Source organism: Lolium rigidum, chromosome 7 (genome assembly GCF_022539505.1).
Source record: "Lolium rigidum isolate FL_2022 chromosome 7, APGP_CSIRO_Lrig_0.1, whole genome shotgun sequence".
NCBI lineage: Eukaryota > Viridiplantae > Streptophyta > Magnoliopsida > Poales > Poaceae > Lolium > Lolium rigidum.
The window spans coordinates 285,478,678-285,498,070 of NC_061514.1; the positions used below are offsets into that span (position 1 = coordinate 285,478,678).

Below are 19,393 nucleotides of genomic sequence, written 5' to 3' on the forward strand. Positions count from 1 at the left end.
GGAATTCAGCCGGCTATACAAGAACACGCTTGGGAGACATCAAGCGTGGGAATAATTACTCTCTAGTTACATACGTGATATACTACATCCTATTGCGCATATGGTATATGATTAGATGCAGGATCTAGTTACTTGCTCTCACATAAGCACGAGGGAACATCCTTGGGAAGTAAGCCTGCTTCCCCTTGACGACCAACCAGTATAGAGTGAAGCAAGGAACATGAGCAATGGCCATGCCGAGGTACCTGCACCAGATCAATGTTGCTGTGAGGATTTTGCATAGTCGACGGATGGTGTTAACGGTGAACTGGGGCGATAGAAGCACATACCACAGGGGAGCCCCGGACGATGCAAGGTCGAGAAATGGGTAAGGCCACCTGAAGATGGTAACATAACTCTGATCATCAAACATAGAAGTAGAACTAAATGAAACTTGGAGAGTGTGTAACATCGAGATATAAGAGGTACCCTCGCACAAATTAAAGCACAACAATTTTGCCCATATTCGAAAAGCATACTGCTGAACTGGTGTACATCGAGATATAAGAGGTACTCTCGCACAAATTAAAGCACAACAATTTTTTGTTAAAGCAAATTAGAGCATACCAATTTTTATTCTATGTCCAACAAAATTAAGTTTTGGTAAGGAGGCTATTATAGCATTTCAGAGCATAGGCAGCACACACACACCATAAGTATACGTCCAACACATGTCCGATCTCTTTGATGAACTGTCCCACATGCAATGGCAGAGCACATTTTAACCAATTCAAAACAGTCAAACGACAAACTCGCGATAAGAGCATAGTACTATACATTAGAGTATTCTACTGAGAACTGGAGTATTTTATTTTCTACTTCTGTCTGAATTTACAACAGCAATTTCTCTTTATCCTCTTACGATGTCAACGGGATTTAGGGTATATGTGTTTAATTTGTATATAAACATGCATCTGAGTTACAAAACGGTAAACTGAAGGCATTCCACTAAACTCTGTCTCATTAAGCAAATAGAAAGGAGGGGGAAGAGGACCTACCAGGATAAAGCCTGGGAAGCATGCAGGACCCACTGGAAGGTTACATAGGAGAAGCTCCAAAATACAAAGAAAGCAATGCGGTACCAGGGAAAAGGCTGAAAAACACAAACGTCAAACATAAGAATAACTAAATGAATTAACACAAAAAGGCAGAGCAATATGATCTGTAAGTTACTTACCATATTGTTTAGAAGTGTGTCGATGAGTAGAAAAACAAAATTAAGAGAGTGCATGCCATCAGTGACCTGTACAAAATTTGAAAAGGTTAAGACAACATATCAGCACATAAGTCAGTATCTTCAAAACAGTAAATTTGGTGCAACAAAAGATAACAGAAGCTAATCCATTCATAACAAGACCATGTCCGCAATCAAATTCAAACACATGGATGTCAGTCAGTTTGTACTATTGTTCTTATCACTCAGTGTACCTGCCAGATATAAAACTGAAAATAAATAAGGGACCCTAAAACTAAAAGCTGTACCAGGTAGTTAAAATGTTGACAATAGAGGCTTGTTAGTGTTTACTATGCAAGCAGAATATGAAATTATCATACACATCCTGGAGTGCTCACATACCAGGGCAAGCCCGAACTTATTACGGTAAAAGAATGGCACAAGGAGTCCCCAGAATGTCACATCAGTCAACATTGTCGCTCCTGCACTAGCCTATAAGAGGATAAATATATTATCAGACAACAACATGGGTCAATTCAGAATATCAGACAACACCATAGCATAGTTCAGTATCCCTTGTGCGGATGAATAGGTTTTAGGGAAGGCGAGTAGGAAGATACAAAGGTGAAACAAAAGCGGTTGAGCCAAAACACAGTAATTTGCATTGTCAAAATTCGAGTCAGCTACTGAATCACATGACATAGCATGGAAAAGCATAAAAGAAAGCCATGGTAGTGGAAGCTGCATTGTCTGAACTCTAAAGCAAATAGCTGGATGACAACGCCACAGCTCGTTACATGCACTTAATATCAAATGTGACATATTTCCATCAAGTTTTACCATGGTGTATATTCCTACAACCAATACTGGTTGGATACTTGGATTAACATAACTACTGATAAGTGATAACTGCCTGTAAATGCAAGCTTATAAGGAGAATTGGTTCAAACCTGGTAGATGATTTGCATGCAATGTCCCCAGAACGCAGCTCTTTTCTCATTTGCTATTTCTTCATAATAGCTTTTCACCTTGTCTATCTCATCTCTTTTACTTTGTCCAGAAAGGTCACGGTTTTCGACATCAACATTAAGAAATCCATGGGATTCATCAGCTTTTCTAGAGGCTTTCTTTGAGTACACCCAACATCCATGAGCAGATATAGCAGTCGCCAACTAGAGAAAAAATAATGAAGGCATGGTAAGAAAATTAAAATCAACACATAAGCACATTCAGAACAGACAAGGTGAGCATAATTGTGCATGACATCCAATAGGACTTTTCCGAAGATAGTTGCAACTTGGTAACACACTATGAGGCAGAGGACATACCGCAAAATATACGGTGACTAATAAAAAGGTCCACCTGCAAAGCCAATTTTGGAAAGAAAACTAGTCAAAAAGCAGTTAAGAAACAAGCAACAGAATGACAAATAACTAAAAGGGAGGCGGTTAATTGCATGCCTTCTGAGACACTGCCAGAAGACAGAAAACATTCCACTACAGATAGGGAAAAGATATGGTGCTGGTGAACTTCATTTAGTGGTTTACTTAGGGTGTATTTTGGTTTGTGTCCGAAATCAAACCTACCAATTTTTTGGCCATGACCATAATTTTGGTTCTTGCTTTGGCATTGCTAGAATTTTGCATGTCCAATTCAGCCCGGATGAGTTGGTTTTTCCTGCCTGCTTTAGCCAAAACATGGGCAAGCAAAACCTTTGCCCAGATTTTGGAGGTTGGCCTGACCTCAAACCAAACACACCAATATGAACAAAGCGTGGCGCTCCGGCAGCGCAAATGGCATGGACGCACGAAAGTGATTGTTTCTGCCAGGGCGACTGGCTAGATGCCGCGTTCCTCATGCCAACAATTAAGAAAATTTTATGGCTTGTGAAGAGGCTCACTGGGCGGTGCTGCCCCTCGCCGCGACGTAGCGTTTGTAGCGTCTCAGGTGCGGGTTCAATTTCAGGCTTATTCGCGACATTTTCTAATACTATGAATGCAGGTGCAAATCTTGTGCAATTTCGTGAAGAAAAACATGACGGGTGTAAATTACAACTGCGGGAACTCACTTTCGATGTGTAGCACATGTATTTAGACACGGCGAAGCATCGAGCGAGCAATCAAACAATCAGTTACAGCTGGTCAACGGAAACCACATTGTAGGCGCAGACGCCACTACGCCAGTGCATGTGTGAACGATGTGTATGGGCAATTTTAAGCGAAGAGCAGAACAGAACGATAAGGAGGAAGCGTACTGGGTGTAGAAGAAGAACACGGTGAAGCCGTGCGACCCGATGTTGCGGCCGAGGAGCGCGGCGGCGGCGGCGAGCGCGAAGGCGCGGTAGCCGAGGAGCCAGGCCGGGTGGAGCCGCGACCAGCAGGGGACCCAGAGGTCGGTGGCGCGGAGCGGCGGCACGGGCCTCCGCAGGCGCGGCAGCAGCGCGGCGGCCAGCGCCGTGGGGACCGCGATGAGCGCGCCGCACACGAACACCTCCCACCGCAGCCAGTACGCGGCGCCGTCCGCCGGCGTCGCCATCGCCGGGGACGGGGATCTCGGGCGGGCGGAGAACCCTAGCTCGGTTGCGCGGGCGGGAGGAGTTTAATGCGGTGGCGCTCGCGGCTCCGGGTGGTTGGGTGCTGCTGGTGGTACTGGTGTTGGGGAGCGCGACGACTGGGACTAGGACGGCGCGAGGCGGGATTGAAATAGACGTGGAGCCGTGGAGACGGTGGGAAACCGGGCGGAGCACCGAACCACACGTTTGTTGTTTCTCTGCCTTGTACTCTTGTGCCACTGTTCCGGTGGCTGGTGGTGGTGGGAACCGGCCGGGAACTGCGTTGAGGACGGCGGCGGCCGGCGCCCGTTCCGGTGGCTGGCCGGACGCGTTTTCGTCCTGCCGCACGGCGGCTCCGACGGGAAGACGACGTTTGGATGCGGGATCTCAACACAAATTTCGGCCGAAGTGTGAACCCGAAATTCCGGATGCCTGTGTTTGAGTGTTTGACTGTTTGAGTTTCAGGTAGTATCATCGACTAGCGGATTCCAAACAATGTAGTCAGACAACAAAAACGTGATTGATTACAACACCATGTCTTAGTGATTACGTTTGCACCTAGTTTGTTTGATTAAACCACGTACAAAAAACCTTCCCAGGAGATTTGAGTAGATAGAATATTTCAAGAAATGCTTGCAAAAATTCCTATATCATTCCATATTAAAATCAAACAAACAACGTATGAAAAAAAATCTGAAGATTCTTCGCCAAATTCATGTATTGTGGTAACTGAAGTAAGAGTTTGAGTAGCCTATGGCAAGCTGAAGCGACAGATTTAAATACCATTGTCAGAAACAAAGATTCCATGTGCACACTCGATACAGTGTTACTGATAATATCATAAAATGGGTCGAGTCAGTTGACATACAGCCGTGCAAACCTACGAAACTGAAAGGGGAGAAAACAATGTGAGCTGAACATTGACATCAATCCGAGGCCCGGTCTGTTTTATTGGCCGGCAGCAGCTCTTCTGCATCTAGATTTAGTCAAATGGTATTTCTCAGGATGTGTTTGCTGTATCAACATACAAAAAATCGTAGCAGCTGGTGTCTCCAGGAACTCGATGATCGGCACAGACTGCAATATCCGAGTACAAAGCTCCGGAGGGCCTTCCACCGAAATGACAGCACATCCAGTGCAAATACAAGATCTCTGCTGACTAGAGAATCCACAACAAATGGGAGAGGACCTGCCACCAGAAGCAAGGTAATTTTGCACATAGACCTGAAGCATTACGAGAGCAGTGTCAGACCTCGTCTTAGCTTGACAATTCGGCAACAAAAGAGCGGCAGAACTTGCCTGTTACCGCTTGACCCATTGGAAGCTCTTTCTTGCCTTAGCCTTTCCGGGCTTCTTCCTTTCAACCACGCGCGAATCTCTGGTTAAATATCCAGCTGTTTGGAGCGACAATGACGAAATCAGTAACATTTGAAATGGGAAAAAACAGCAAGGCAACTAAATTCGCTATTAGCATGGATGCAGTCCTGGTTTCCAATTTTGCTTTTACCTGATTTGAGATATGGACGCAGTCCTGGCTCCCAATTCTGCAAAGCCCTGCTGATCCCTAGACGCACAGCTCCAACTTGCCCTGCATTTGGGGAAAAGAAACTAACTATGGAAGAGTGTCTTATAAAATGGATGAGGTGTGATCAATTAACCATGTATGGTGTTCATAACAGTAAACCAACATACGCAATGGATAGAGAAGTTGTACTGTGTAAAGTACAATTAAAGGTGCAAGTAATCCAGCACTGGAGTTGAATTGTTAAAGATTGATCCTACAAAAACTTGCAAGCATATTTCAGCTTCTAGGATCCTTAGAAACAATATAAGGAAACATGTAAGCTACATAATTAAGCTGTCAGCTTCAGAATAATTGTAGCGAAAGAATTTTTCTCATCCTGGAACCCTACGACGAATGAAAGACATTTCATTTTAAATTGTTGAATGCACGCCACCTTCAAAGCATATAACTGTGTCATGTGAACATACAATTTGTGCATCCATGCATAGCTCAAATAGTTTATTCACGAGCTTATGACCAATTTTAGTACATAAACTCATGGATTAATACGTGCAGGTAAGCAGATGCTACGTCTTCATAAAATCTAGCATACTTACTCCTACTGTGATTGAAAAACACCATTTCATACTGACATGACAGTTCATATACCAAGCCTATTAAGAGATCATTTACTGAACTTGTATTACTGACCTGAGACACCACCACCTTTCACAGTACAAGCTACGTCCCAAAGCCCCAAAGTCTTGGTCACGGTAAATGGTCGTAGAAGATCAGCTCGGTGGTCCAAAATCGGGAAGTAAGCATCAAACTGCTTCTCATTGACAACGAACTTGCCATCACCAGGCTGAATCCAAACACGAGCAATGCTGCACTTCCTTTTACCTGTTCCATAAGCCCTTCCTTGCTCATCAACTTGTCTTACACGTGCCTTAGCTATCTCCTCTTGCAATTGGCGTTCTACTTCAGCTCTGCTTGAAGTCGCGTTCATTTTCTGGATAGCTCTATCTTGTATTTCGCTTAGGGGAGGCAATCCAGGTACTCCTCTGGCATCCTTCAAGAGGATCAAACTGTCAATCATATCCTCCGTAATCCCAGAGGCGGAAACGAGATCCCCAAATGCACGATCCGGGCCTGGAACAAGGAAAAAAAGGTACTTATCACTCTGTTACTTACAACATCATGCATTGTCGATCCCCACGTAGTTTTACTCAAACCAGAATAAAATTTGTAAATCATAATAGGCAACAGCTAAGGTCATACTAAGTAGTCTAACCGCTCATGAAGAGGTACCCCAGAACTCATAAATCATGAATTCGTGATTGGCCACTTCTATATTCTGTTAATGTATTAAGCAGTTTTCAGAAGTGCTAAATATACTATATATCCATTTGGCCACTTCTATATCATCTTACCGTATTATGCAGTTTACAACATGGATGAATGGTCGCATCTAAGGCAAATACTACTGGAGACCAACACTTGCATGCAAAATTGATCAGGAGATAACCTTAAGCTGCACTAAAATGAATGGCATCCTGAACCACACACAAATGATCAGGGCTTGCAAGCTCTGGATCAAGTCTACAAACCCCACAGGCTCATCTCTAGACTAGCAAACATGACCTAAATGGTATATGCAGTTTCCAGTTACTGCACAGTAATACAGTATGATTAGTGAAACAATCCTATAGCTTAAACTTTGGTACCACATCAGCTACATATCAACTCCAATTCAGTTACTATACTACTGAGGAATTAAACTGCACATATACAATTACGCATTCCTAAATCACCTTTGAGGGTCTCCATCAGCTGCTGCTCCCTCGCCCTGTTCTCCTCCCGCTGACGCTCCGCATCTTCGTCCTTCCCAGCAACAAGCTCCTCGATCTCAGCAGCCTCGCCTCCGATCCCGGCAACCTCGTCATCCATCACGGCCGCGGCGAACGGATCGTCCTTCTCATCCTCCAAATCGATCGTCCACGGCTCGGTATCCTCGGCCGGGGCCGCATTCCTGGCGGCCGGCGTTGCTGCGGCCGCGTCCTTGAAGATCTCCTCGAACACGTCGCCGCCCTTCTCGCCGTCCTCCGCGCCGAAGTCCTTGGCCCACGTGTCCTCGGCAACAGCGCTCGATCCTACTGGCGCTTCGCCGGGGGCTGCGGCGACGGGATCCACATCGGCGAAGGGGTCCGGGTCGCTGGATTCCGCCGTGAAGGCCCACGGATTCCTGGTGTCGTCGTCGCCGCCGCCGCCGGAGGTGGAGAGGAACCGCGGAGAGGGGAAGCGGGCGGGGAGACGGCGGAATGGGAGAGGGGCGGAGGAGGAGGAGGGGGCGGCGGCGACGGCGTTGGTGGTCGTGGTTAGGGTTTGGAGGCCGCGGCGGAGGTGGTGGGAGGGGTGGAGGAGGCGGCGGAGCAGCATGGTGATGCGCGGAAGGGGGCGGCGACCATTCGTGCAGTGCAGGGCTAGGGTTTTAGCGGCATGATTATTTTTAGTTTTCCTTCTACCCGATTCTTCATCGAGAACGGATTTTCAGTATTACGTAATGCATTGGTGAAAGCGTATTTGTGGCCTGTTCCATGTCTTGCTTGTAGGCAGATTCATGTATCAACATGACGGCTCGTGCAAGTCCGTCCAACATTGACTCAAGAGTTGAAGGCATATTTGTTTGAGAAAAGAGCATTTTTAAATATTCACTCTAACTAGTTCTCAGGAATGGAACCTTCACTCTTTTCAGCTAGTGGGTGCTTCCCCTCCCCGTCTCTCTCGTGTCTCTACAGTAAGTTGAGAGTCACCAAGGCCTCTCCGGTGGCTCTGGCGGCCGGAGGCGACGAGAGAGGAGGCCGGGCCATGTACAATGTAGTTTAGGGTTTTCAATAGTACGTTGTATGGTTGTATGCTGGACTGGCGCCATGTTGTCTATCCGGAGTTTTGAGTGGCACCTCTCGAGCAACTTGGACCGGTCAGCGGCGGTGGCTCCTTTCTCTGTGGTGCTTCGATGGCCGGAGACAAAAGTAGTGGGCGAGTTCTTTTTTTTGCGCCTCCTATCAATAGGCTCGGTGGAGCTCGACTTTGACCCGATCTCGCCAGATCTGGCCGCAATGGTGGTAGCCAGAGATCGGCGGTGACAAAATCTGGAGCTCATCGGGTCGTCCTCGAAGCTTCTCTCAGCGAAGAGAAACAACAACGACTTGGTGGCATCGTTGCTCCAGTTGGCCAAAGGGGTCACTTCACCCCCCGCGGAGCTTGGTGCTCCAGCGGTTCCACTTCCTCCAGGCCAGCGAGTCAGAGCGGAGGATCTTCCTCAACCTCAACGCGGCGCTCATCGTTGATCCTGCCCGAAGTGGTCTCGTCCCCAGCAGCATTTAGACGACCGTAGCATCGAGGTCCAGCAGCGATGGTAGAGAAGGACTCGATAGATTTCCAAGTTTTCTGTTAGGGTCCATTTTAGAAAAAGGAGGACTTTGTTGTAATTTCAAGTTATAATAGGTTTTTCTCTGTAACCTGTATCCACCAACTGCAATGAAGCTTATGGGTCCTTTCAGACTCAGCCCTTGTTAAAAGACACTAGTTCTCAGTATAATTTGCACTGTCTCTTAAAAATGTGCAATTAGTGAGTGGTTTTTTAAATGAATTTACCTTATTTGAACCTTGAAATGAGTTTACTTTACAAGCATGCTCCCTAGAAATAATCGATTTTTAGTATGAGTTGCACTTTTCTAGAGAAACATACAAGTACCGATGATTTCTAATATGAGTTGCACGGAATGAAATATGTTGTATTTTGAGCTCAGTAAAAATAACAAATCTTGATTTCAGTTATTGATGAACATTAGTGAACAATACACTAAAATCTAGATTTTATCATTTTGTGAGATTTTGTTATTTTTACTAAGAACAAAATATAATGTATTTCAATCTGAAAATTTATACACTGATGAATTAGAACATTCTCCACGTCTACATATTTTTTCCAAAATTTTCTGAAACTTTGAAATCAGAAGTTTTGAAGTTTGAAAAAAGAAAAACAAAACCGGCTACATGTAGCCCGCTCTACATTTAAGGTTTTCGATGTAAATATGGGTTTTTAAAATTTAAAATAAAGGACTCCTGGAGTTGGGAATTTGTCCCGCACGGTGTAGAGGAAGATATGGACTTCGGCGTTTTTTTGTACAGGCGGTCTGCTGCACTCTACAGAGATCTCCATTCTCCGATCCGCCTCCAAAATCACCTCTTTCGCTCCGATGGCGACGGCGACGCAGCAGGCCCTCCCGGGCGAGATCCTCGAGGAAATCTTCCTCTGCCTCCCCACAGCGGCCGACCTCGCCCACGCCTCTGTGGCTGCTCCTCCTTCCGCAGCGTCATCACGGACCACTCGTTCCTCCGCCGCTTCCGCAATCTCCACCGGGAAAACCAGCCAGCAGTTTTGAGGCAAACACAAACTTGCACAGAAAACACACCTATCCACCAAAGTAAACCTCATCATCCAAGCTCAGGGGCGGTTTAGGACCTGAAAGCCAGCGCCATCACCTACCAGGATTAGATCGTTCGCCTCCATTGTCCTCCTCAAATCATCGGCAGTGATCCGCATCGGCCCAAATCCCCTTGTGTTGTTCATAGCACAGACCTCCAAAGCTGACCTGGCTCTCTTCTGAGGAGTCAACCAGGCTCCGGCCACAACAGAAGCGGTGGCCGCCGCGCTGAAGCCTCCACCTTGTTCAGCAACGTTAAATCAGCAGAGGGCACCATCCTCCCGCCTTCACCGCCAAGCCCCATCAGAGAAGGCCTCAGCGGCGAGCTCTAAAGCATGGCCTTCACGGCGTCCAATTCTCTAGATCCTCGATTCCTTGCTCCGCCATTAGCCGCCTCGGATCTTCTGGGTCCTTCAATTTGATCATCGCCAGCGCCGCCGCTACCTGCTCCTCGAGCCCCTGCCTACCCCTTCTCCATCTGCGCAACTGCCCACGGTGACGCCAAACTGATTTGGAGAATCAGTAGCTTCCGCCGCAGCAATGCCTGCTTCCTCTCTTCTGCCAACGCCACCTCCTTCTCCCTTCTCGCCCTCTCCTCCGCCATCCTTCGCTCCTCCGCGAACGATGGGAAACCCGTCGTCCACTTCGAAGTCGACATGATGCTCCACGGGCCGCACCGGTGAATACCAGCGGCGGCGCGAGATCAGGGCGGGGGAAGAGGCGGTGGCGGCGCGGGGTCGCCTGAGAATCGCCAGGGTCGCAGGAGCTCTCGGTGGTCTTGAAATCTTGTGTTTCAGCTGCGTCCATGCCCGCCTGAAGCTGGTTTCCTCCTTCTGCAATCTTGGAGCTCTCCACCGGCCACCTCTGCTGGGAATCATCTCCACCGCCTCCTTTCTCCCGGCCCAACCGCCCCACCCCTCCCCCTGGCGAACGCCGACTTTTCTTGCTCCTTCCTCCCCTCCCTCGAGCGCTGGTAGCGGCATGACTTCCGTGACGGCCACGCCCTCATGGTCGGCGTCCCGGAGGGAAGCACCGTCGCTCCCAACGACTACGACCCCCGGTTCTTGGACATGGACTTCGCCGTCTACGACCCGCTGCACGGGCGCTACGTTCTGCTACCTCCAATCCCCGGCGACCTAACCGCTCTGGTTGACCAACCGGACATCTTGGATGTCGAACGCTTCCTTTCTCCTTCCGGCGAGGATGAGGAGTACATGTCCTTCGTGGTCATGTTCTTGGTGGAGTGCAGAGCCAAGCTTGTCCTCTTCGTCTTCTCTTCTGGTGTCGGACAATGGCAGGCCATCACGTATGGCAGCTGGGGCACCTTGATCGCAGGATCGGTTTATTGTCAGCTATGTTACCACTACTGTGCGCGCGGATGCTTCTGTTGGCCGATGCCAGAGATGAACCAGATGCTCATGTTGGACACTCAAAGCATGGAGTTCTCCTCCATCGAGCTCCCGCCTGGCCCCCGAACACGTCGGATTGTCTTTGTGGAGGCAGAAGAAGGAAGGCTTGGGATGTTCACTCTCCTTGATGATGAGTCTGAATTTCCCCATGTCCTCCTTGTTGTATTGTGATCCAAATTCATATACTAAAGGGAGGCTAACTTCAGACGAGCGGAGCGAGGCCCCCCATACGTTGTGCCCTGCAGGGACGCCTGCGAAGGGGGGTGCGGGGGGGGGGCAGCCCTCCGTGGTACGGTACAGATCGTTGGCACCGCCTATAAATACATCTTGTAAGCCGCCGACTAGGGTTTATCAGATTATAAGATAACCCACGACGTTTGTAAACACTCCCCGATATAGTGAAGTTTTGCTGGCTGGCGCCCGTGGTTTTTTCCCTTCTGTGTTGGAAGGGGTTTTCCACGTTAAATCTTGTGTCCCCTGCGTGTGTTCTTGTTTCGTTCTTCGTTATTTGCTTGTCGCTTTTGTAACAAGTGGTATCAGAGCCCGTGTTTCAATCTAGGGTTTTGCGACATGTCTTCCTTAAAGTTCGATCTACCGCAGCTGGATTATACCACGAGATTTTCTCTGTGGCAAGTGAAGATGAGGCCGATCCTTACCGAATCTTCTGATCTGGATGAAGCTCTTGATGGGTTTGGCAAGAAAGATGCCAAGACCTGGACCGACGATGAAAAGAGGAAAGACCGTAAGGCTTTTTCATTAATTCAGCTGCATCTATCCAATAATATCTTGCAGGAAGTGCTAGCTGAGAAATCCGCAGCGGTGCTGTGGTTGAAACTGGAATCGATCTGCATGTCCAAAGATCTAACCAGTAAGATGCACGTGAAGATGAAGTTGTTCTCGCACAAGCTGCAAGAAGGTGCTTCAATGATGAATCACCTGTCGATCTTTAAAGAGATCGTTTCTGACTTGCTGTCCATGGAGGTAAAATATGATGATGAGGATCTCGCTCTTATACTGTTAGTCTCGTTGCCTAATTCTTTTGCGAATTTTCGAGACACCTTGTTATACAGCCGTGATGAACTAACCCTTGCCGAAGTTTACGAGGCCCTCCAGCAGAGGGAAAAGATGAAATCTATGGTGCGAGCAGAGGGTTCGTCATCTAAGGCGGAAGCACCTGCAGGTCCGAGGCGGGACCGAGAACAGAAACAACAACTACAACAACTACAAAAGAGATAAGAGCAAGACCGACGAGAGGTCGCTCAAAGTCCAAGGGACGAGATGGTAAGTTCCGCAAGTATTGTAAGAAAACTAGCCACAATATTGATGATTGCTGGAAGTTGCGGAACAAAGAGAAAAGAAACGGTACTTACCAACCGAAAAACAAATCCGAGGGTGATGGTAAGGCTGCTCGTTGTTTCCAGTGATAATTCTGATGGCGATTGCCTAGTTGTGTTTGCTGGTTGTGTTTCTGGTAATGATGAGTGGATCCTTGATTCTGCATGTTCGTTTCATATTTGTTGTAACAAAGACTGGTTCAGTTCTTATGAGTTTTTGCAGAGTGGAGATGTTGTGCGTATGGGAGATAACAACCCACGTGAGATCGTGGGCATTGGCTCCGTTCAGATCAAGATGCATGATGGCATGACACGCACTCTTACAGATGTGAGACACATACCGGCATGGCCGAAATCTGATCTCTTTCAGTACCCTTGATGTTGATGGGTACAAACACTCCGGTTCTCGCGGAGTTCTGAAGGTATCAAAAGGTTCTCTCGTTCACATGATTGGTGATATGAATTCTGCAAAATTATATGTTCTTAGAGGTAGCACTTTGTTTGGTATTGCTGCTGCTATTATTCCTGATGAACCTGGTAAAACTAATCTGTGGCATATGCGTCTTGGACATATGAGTGAACATGGCATGGCAAAATTGCACAGGAGAGACCTGCTAGATGGCTGCAATTTGAGTAAGTTTGAGTTTTGTGAGTACTGCATTTTTGGTAAGCATAAAAGAGTTAAATTCAATGCTTCCGTTCATACCACTAAAAGGGATTCTAGATTATGTGCATGCTGATGTGTGGGGACCTTCCTGCAAGACTTCTCTTGGTGGTGCAAATTACATGCTTACTAGCATAGATGATTACTCCAGAAAAGTGTGGCCTTTCTTTCTGAAACATAAATCTGATGTGTTTGATGCTTTTAGAAAGTGGAAAGTTATGGTAGAGAAGCAAACAGAAAAGAAAGTTAAATTGCTTCGTACTCACAATGGCATGGAGTTTTGTTCTACTGTTTTCAATGATTATTGCAGCGATGAAGGCATTGTCAGGCACCACACCATCCCATATACTCCTCAGCAGAATGGTGTAGCGGAGAGGATGAACAGAACGATCATCTCCAAGGCTCGCTGCATGTTGTCCAATGTTGGTATGCATAGACGTTTCTGGGCTGAAGCAGCCTCCACCGCCTGTTACTTGATAAACATGTCACCTTGTATTCCGCTTGATAAGAAAACTCCTATTGAGGTATGGTCCGGTTCACCTGCTGATTATTCACAGTTGAGAGTTTTCGGTTGCATCGCTTATGCTCATGTTGATAATGGAAAGCTAGAGCCTAGGGCTGTTAAGTGTGTGTTTCTTGGTTATGGTTCGGGAGTTAAGGCATACAAGTTATGGAATCCTGAAACTAAGAAAGTTTTGCATAGCAGGAATGTAGTCTTTAATGAGGATGTCATGTTTTATAAGAGTTCATCTACAGATGTTACCGATGCTGTTGATTTTTCTGATAGTTCTGATGATGAGCAACAGAGGATCAGCGTGCAGGTGGAGCACGTGGAGGAGAAAGGAAATGACGTTGCTGAAAATGATAACACTGTTGTTGAGCACTCACCACCTGTTTTGCAGCAAACAAATAGTTCCATTGCTGCTGATAGACCGAGGCGTAACAAAGGTCCACGTCCTCGTTTAATTGAAGAATGTAATCTTGTTCATCATGCTTTTGAGTTGTGCTGAACAGGTGGAGCATGATACTGAACCTGGTACATATACTGAGACCGTTGCATCCGTTGACCGCGTAAAGTGGATTTCTACTATGCAAGAGAAGATGCAGTCGCTTGACAAGAATGGCACATGGGATGTTGTGCCCTTGCCTAAAAAAAAGAAGGTTGTCCGATGTAAGTGGATATTTAAAAGAAAGGAAGGATTGTCTCCTAATGAGCCTCCGAGGTTTAAGGCAAGGTTAGTAGCAAAAGGTTTCAGCCAAATTCCAGGTATTGACTATAATGATGTATTCTCTCCAGTTGTGAAGCATAGTTCCATTCGTGCATTCTTTGGTATTGTGGCTATGCATGATCTTGAGCTTGAGCAGTTAGATGTGAAGACTGTTTTTCTGCATGGAGAGCTTGAGGAGGAGATATACATGGACCAGCCTGAAGGTTTTGTTGTGCCTGGTAAGGAGGATCTTGTTTGCAAGATGAAGAGGTCTCTTTATGGTCTGAAACAGTCTCCAAGACAGTGGTACAAAAGGTTTGATTCATTTATGCTTGCACATGAGTTTAAGAGATCTAAGCATGATAGTTGTGTTTATATCAAGTTTGTTAATGGATCACCAATATACTTGCTGTTATATGTTGATGATATGTTGATTGCTGCCAAGAGCAAGAAAGAGATCACTACTTTAAAGTCACAGTTAAGTAGTGAGTTTGAGATGAAGGATCTTGGTGCTGCTAAGAAAATACTAGGTATGGAAATTACAAGAGACAGAAAATCTAGTGTGTTATTTCTTAGTCAGCAAAATTACATTCAGAAAGTTCTTTATCGTTTTAATATGCATGATGCAAAGTATGTTAGTACACCAATTGCTTCTCACTTCAAATTGTCAGCATTGCAATGTCCTAGTACTGATCAAGATATTGAGTACATGTCTCGAGTTCCATATTCTAGTGATGTTGGTTCCTTGATGTATGCCATGGTTTGTTCTCGTCCCGATTTATCATATGCTATGAGTTTGGTCAGTTGATACCTAGCTGATCCTGGTAAAGAACATTGGAGAGCTGTTCAGTGGATTTTCAGGTACCTTCGTGGCACATCCAAAGCTTGCTTGAAGTTTGGCAAGACCGGTGAGGGACTCGTAGGCTATGTGGATTCAGATTTTGCTGCCGATTTGGATAAGAGAAGATCCCTCACAGGTTATCTGTTCACTGTTGGTGGATGTGCTGTGAGTTGGAATGCAACGTTACAATCTGTTGTTGCCCAATCTACAACCGAAGCAGAATATATAGCAATTAATGAAGCTTGCAAATAGTCTGTTTGGTTGAAAGGTTTGTATGCTGAGCTTTGTGGAGATGATTCTTGCATTAACTTGTTTTCTGACAGTCAAAGTGCAATATACCTTACTAAAGATCAAATGTTCCATGAGAGGACAAAGCACATTGATATCAAGTACCATTATGTTCGCCATATTGTTGCTCAAGGTAAACTGAAGGTATGCAAGATAAGTACTCATGATAATCCCGTTGATATGATGACAAAACCAGTTTTGTTTCCAAGTTTGAACTTTGCTCGAGCTTGGTTGATATAACTGTTTAGCCCAAGTGGCTGTCGGCGGCAGCAAGTGTTTTTCTTTGATTGTTCAGAAGATTGTTGAAGTTCATGCTACAAGATGGAATTTGTCTCAAGGTGGAGTTTGTTGTATTGTGATCCAAATTCATATACTAAAGGGAGGCTAACTTCTGACGAGCGGAGCGAGGCCCCCCCATACGTCGTGCCCTGCAGGGACGCCTGCGAAGGGGGGTGCGGGGGGCGGCAAGCCCCCGCGGTACGGTACGGATCGTTGGCACCGCCTATATATACATCTTGTAAGCCGCCGGCTAGGGTTTATCAGATTATAAGATAACCCACGGCGTTTGTAAACACTCCCCGATATAGTGAAGTTTTTCTGGCTGGCGCCCGTGGTTTTTTCCCCTTCTGTGTTGGAAGGGGTTTTCCACGTTAAATCTTGTGTCTCCTGCGTGTGTTCTTGTTTCGTTCTTCGTTATTTGCTTGTCGCTTTTGTAATACTCCGGTATGCTGTGTTGCGAAACGACGGGGACAGTCCAAATCAGTGGCAATCAGATGTGACAATATCTCTGCCATTAGGTTCTCAGTATAAAGCCATGGGTGTAGCTGGGGGATATTTGCTCCTTCAAGTGATTCCAGAAGGCTTCTACTCTATCCCTAAGCCTGAAAGGCCTGACTTGGATTGTTTCACGGTGAATCTCCGTACCTTGGAGCTTGAGTGGTTTTGTGGGATTAGGCATACCATTCTACTTCCCGAACTCTATGTCTGGTTTCCCACCATTCTTGTCGCTACCAACTATTTGAAGTGGTAAGCTTGCTCTTACTCTTTAATTTGTGTCTTGTGCATGCAAATGATGTCAGTATTAGTTCGTTGGTATGGTATTGTGCATACTCACTGTTGTTGGAATTAAATTAAACTGATCCCATTTAATCCTCGTAGCGCATTGTTGGTGCTTGTATGATGTTCTAGTGACTAATTTATGTGTCAATTGCAAAGCAGTTTAACAAAACAAAACCGAAAATATTGTTTTCCCATCTTATCAATATGGATGCCATTGTTTTTGGACTATCATACAAATAAAAAGTCAAAGCAGCATCCCATGATCTACTGAAGTGCTCTATTACATTGGACTTGGGCATATGTTGGCTATTTAGTTATACATGTCTTGTACATTACAACCCATGTTTAGTTCTCTTGTGGTTACTTTTTAACAGTTCCCATCTACAACGTTCTAATTAACTGCACTTGTCATGTAGTGGCTAGTTTTCTTGTGTTATTTATCCTGTACATTTCAAATGATATCTAACCCCTTTGCTTGCACTAGATACTTCTCACCTTTCCTAATTTATTGCATTAGTATCTTGGTAGTAAGGTTAGATTGTATAAAGACCAGGTATCATACGAAAACCTTTTATCATAACATTATAGATTTATAGCAGCAAACAAACCTTTTATCAAAACTGACACTTTATGCCATCTATTGTTCAGTATTGTTGCACTTTATTGTGTGCATGATCTCTTAGAGATTCCCATTGTATGCTACGTTTTGGTTGGTAAGACTCTCAATTCAGCTAAGAGAGCTGAGAGCATGTTAATTTTTTTTGTTCTGGACAGTGAGTTAGGTAAGTTCTTTTTATATGTATATACTGCAGGGAAATAGATGTGCATTTTAGCAGAAAAATGATCGTAGTTGTCTAATGTTTGAATTTTAAAATGGGCGTACCTGAAGTTCCCACACTGGGGAACAGATTTTTAGGCAGTCTTTCCCTTGATTTTTTTCAAAGAGGCTGATCCAATTCTAGTGTCTTGTTAGGAGTTGGATCCCTAAGCCTGAAAGGCCAGACTTGGACTGTCCATACCTTGGAGCTTAAGCGGTTTTGTGGTATTAGGCATACCATTATGCTTCCTGACCTCTATGTGGGATTAGGCATACCATTATACCACCATCCTTGTCTGCACCAACTATTTGAAATGGTAAGCTTGCTCTTAGTCTTCGGTTTGCGTGTCTAGTGCATGCCAATGATGCCATTATTAGTTTGATGGTATGGCATTGTGCTTTGTCATTCTACTTATCATATTTGAATGAACAATGCTCATTGTTGCAGAGTTAAATTGAACTGAGCCCATTTAATCCTCATGTGCATTGTAGGTGCTCGTATGATGTTCTAATGTCTAATTTATGTGTGCAATTGCAGAGCTGTTTAGCTCAAAAAAAAGCAAGGAGTATTTGTTTCTCATCTTGTGAATATGCATGCTATCATTTGAGACTATCATACAAATAAAAAGTCAAAGCAGCATAACATGACTACTGAAATGCTCCATTAAGTTGGACTTGGATATATATTGCCTATTTAGTTGCCTTGTATCTTACGACCTATGTTTAGTTCTATTTGTAGTTACCTCTTAACAGTTTCCATCTATTTAGCTGCACTTGGCATATAGTGGCTAGTTTTCTTGAGTTATGTATCATGTAGATTTGAAATGATAGCTAACCCCTTTGCTTGCTCTAGATACTTTGCATCATTCCCTGTTTATTGCATTAGCATCTTCGTAGTAAGGTTAGATTGTATAAAGACCAGGTATCATGATATTATAGCAGCAAACAAACCTCTTATCAAAACTGACACTTCGTACTATCTAATGTTAAGCATGGTTGCATTTTATTGTGTACATGATGTTTTAGAGATTCCCATTGAATGCTACGTTTTTGGTTGGTAAGACGCTCAGTTCAGCTGAGAGAGCATGATAATTTTTGTTTTGGTACCTAGAGTTGGGGAACTGCCCTTTTTATTGTTGCAGGGAAAGAGTTGTCATTTTTTCCAACAAAATGATCATAGTTGTCTAATGTTTGAATATAAAAACGGGCTCGAAGTTCCCACATATTCTAGGGTCTAGTTAACAGATTTGTAGGCAGTCTTTGTTGAAATATTGGGCCCACCTTTAGTGGCCCAAATTAGATTTCAGTTTTTTCCTATAAATCTCAAAGCCCACATAGTGGCAGCCTTGTGAGTTTGAGCCCAAGTTGGTGGCAGCTCACTAGGGAGTGGCAAGAGGTGGGAAGAGTTAGACCACCTTATAAGGTGGGTTTTTCCACCACTAGTAAGTGAGTGAGAATAGGAGTGCTACACGCGCGCTCCTCCTCCTCCTCGCTCGCTCGTCTCGTCTCGACTCGACTCGACACGACACATCACGACGCGCGCCGCGCTCGTGGTGAGTGGATTGAGCCTCGAGCCGAGACTTTCCTTACTTTTTGCAGCTCAGGAAAACGAACAGAGTCCTAGACGGACGCGTCGCAGTTAGTCGGTTCGGGTCGCTCCCGGATCGTGGGCTATCTGTAACCGACTCAAAACGTTCGTGCGACGTGGGCGTGGCCCACGTTGCCTAGGGTTTCCCAAGCCTATATAATCTCCTGCCCGGCTACCGCAGAAACATATCAAATACACGAGTTAGGGTTTCCACCTCTCTCTGCTTGCGCCGCCATCGTAGCCTACTCCATCCCGCGCGCCGACGTGCATCGGCGAACGGGAGAGCAGGTCTCCGGAACCACTCGTCCTTGCGATCCTGTACGGGAGAGGGCGAATTAGGTTTTTGGGAAGCGCTCGCGCGACCGCTCAAGCTCTTCATCACGGGTCGCCTTCCGTCCAAGTCGGGCGGTGCTGCCTACCGTCGTCT

The 19,393-nt window shown here is 45.7% G+C and overlaps 2 protein-coding genes across 2 annotated transcripts; both read right to left on the reverse strand.

The window, feature by feature from the left end:
* Positions 1–64: 64 nt before the first annotated feature.
* LOC124675323 lies at positions 65–3,852 on the reverse strand. The gene is made up of 8 exons (XM_047211386.1): positions 3,468–3,852; positions 2,542–2,575; positions 2,164–2,385; positions 1,616–1,705; positions 1,217–1,282; positions 1,038–1,132; positions 330–377; positions 65–245 (listed from the first exon to the last, which is right to left on the reverse strand). The coding sequence occupies exons 1-8, from the start codon at positions 3,746–3,748 to the stop codon at positions 125–127; spliced, it is 957 nt and encodes a 318-aa protein (XP_047067342.1). The 5' UTR covers positions 3,749–3,852; the 3' UTR covers positions 65–124.
* A 751-nt stretch (positions 3,853–4,603) lies between these two features.
* LOC124676309 (30S ribosomal protein S9, mitochondrial-like) lies at positions 4,604–7,707 on the reverse strand. The gene is made up of 5 exons (XM_047212387.1): positions 7,083–7,707; positions 5,980–6,420; positions 5,272–5,352; positions 5,064–5,158; positions 4,604–4,988 (listed from the first exon to the last, which is right to left on the reverse strand). Exons 1-4 carry the CDS (start codon positions 7,705–7,707, stop codon positions 5,067–5,069), a joined length of 1,239 nt encoding a protein of 412 aa, XP_047068343.1. The 3' UTR covers positions 4,604–4,988; positions 5,064–5,066.
* Between the last annotated feature and the right edge of the window lie 11,686 nt (positions 7,708–19,393).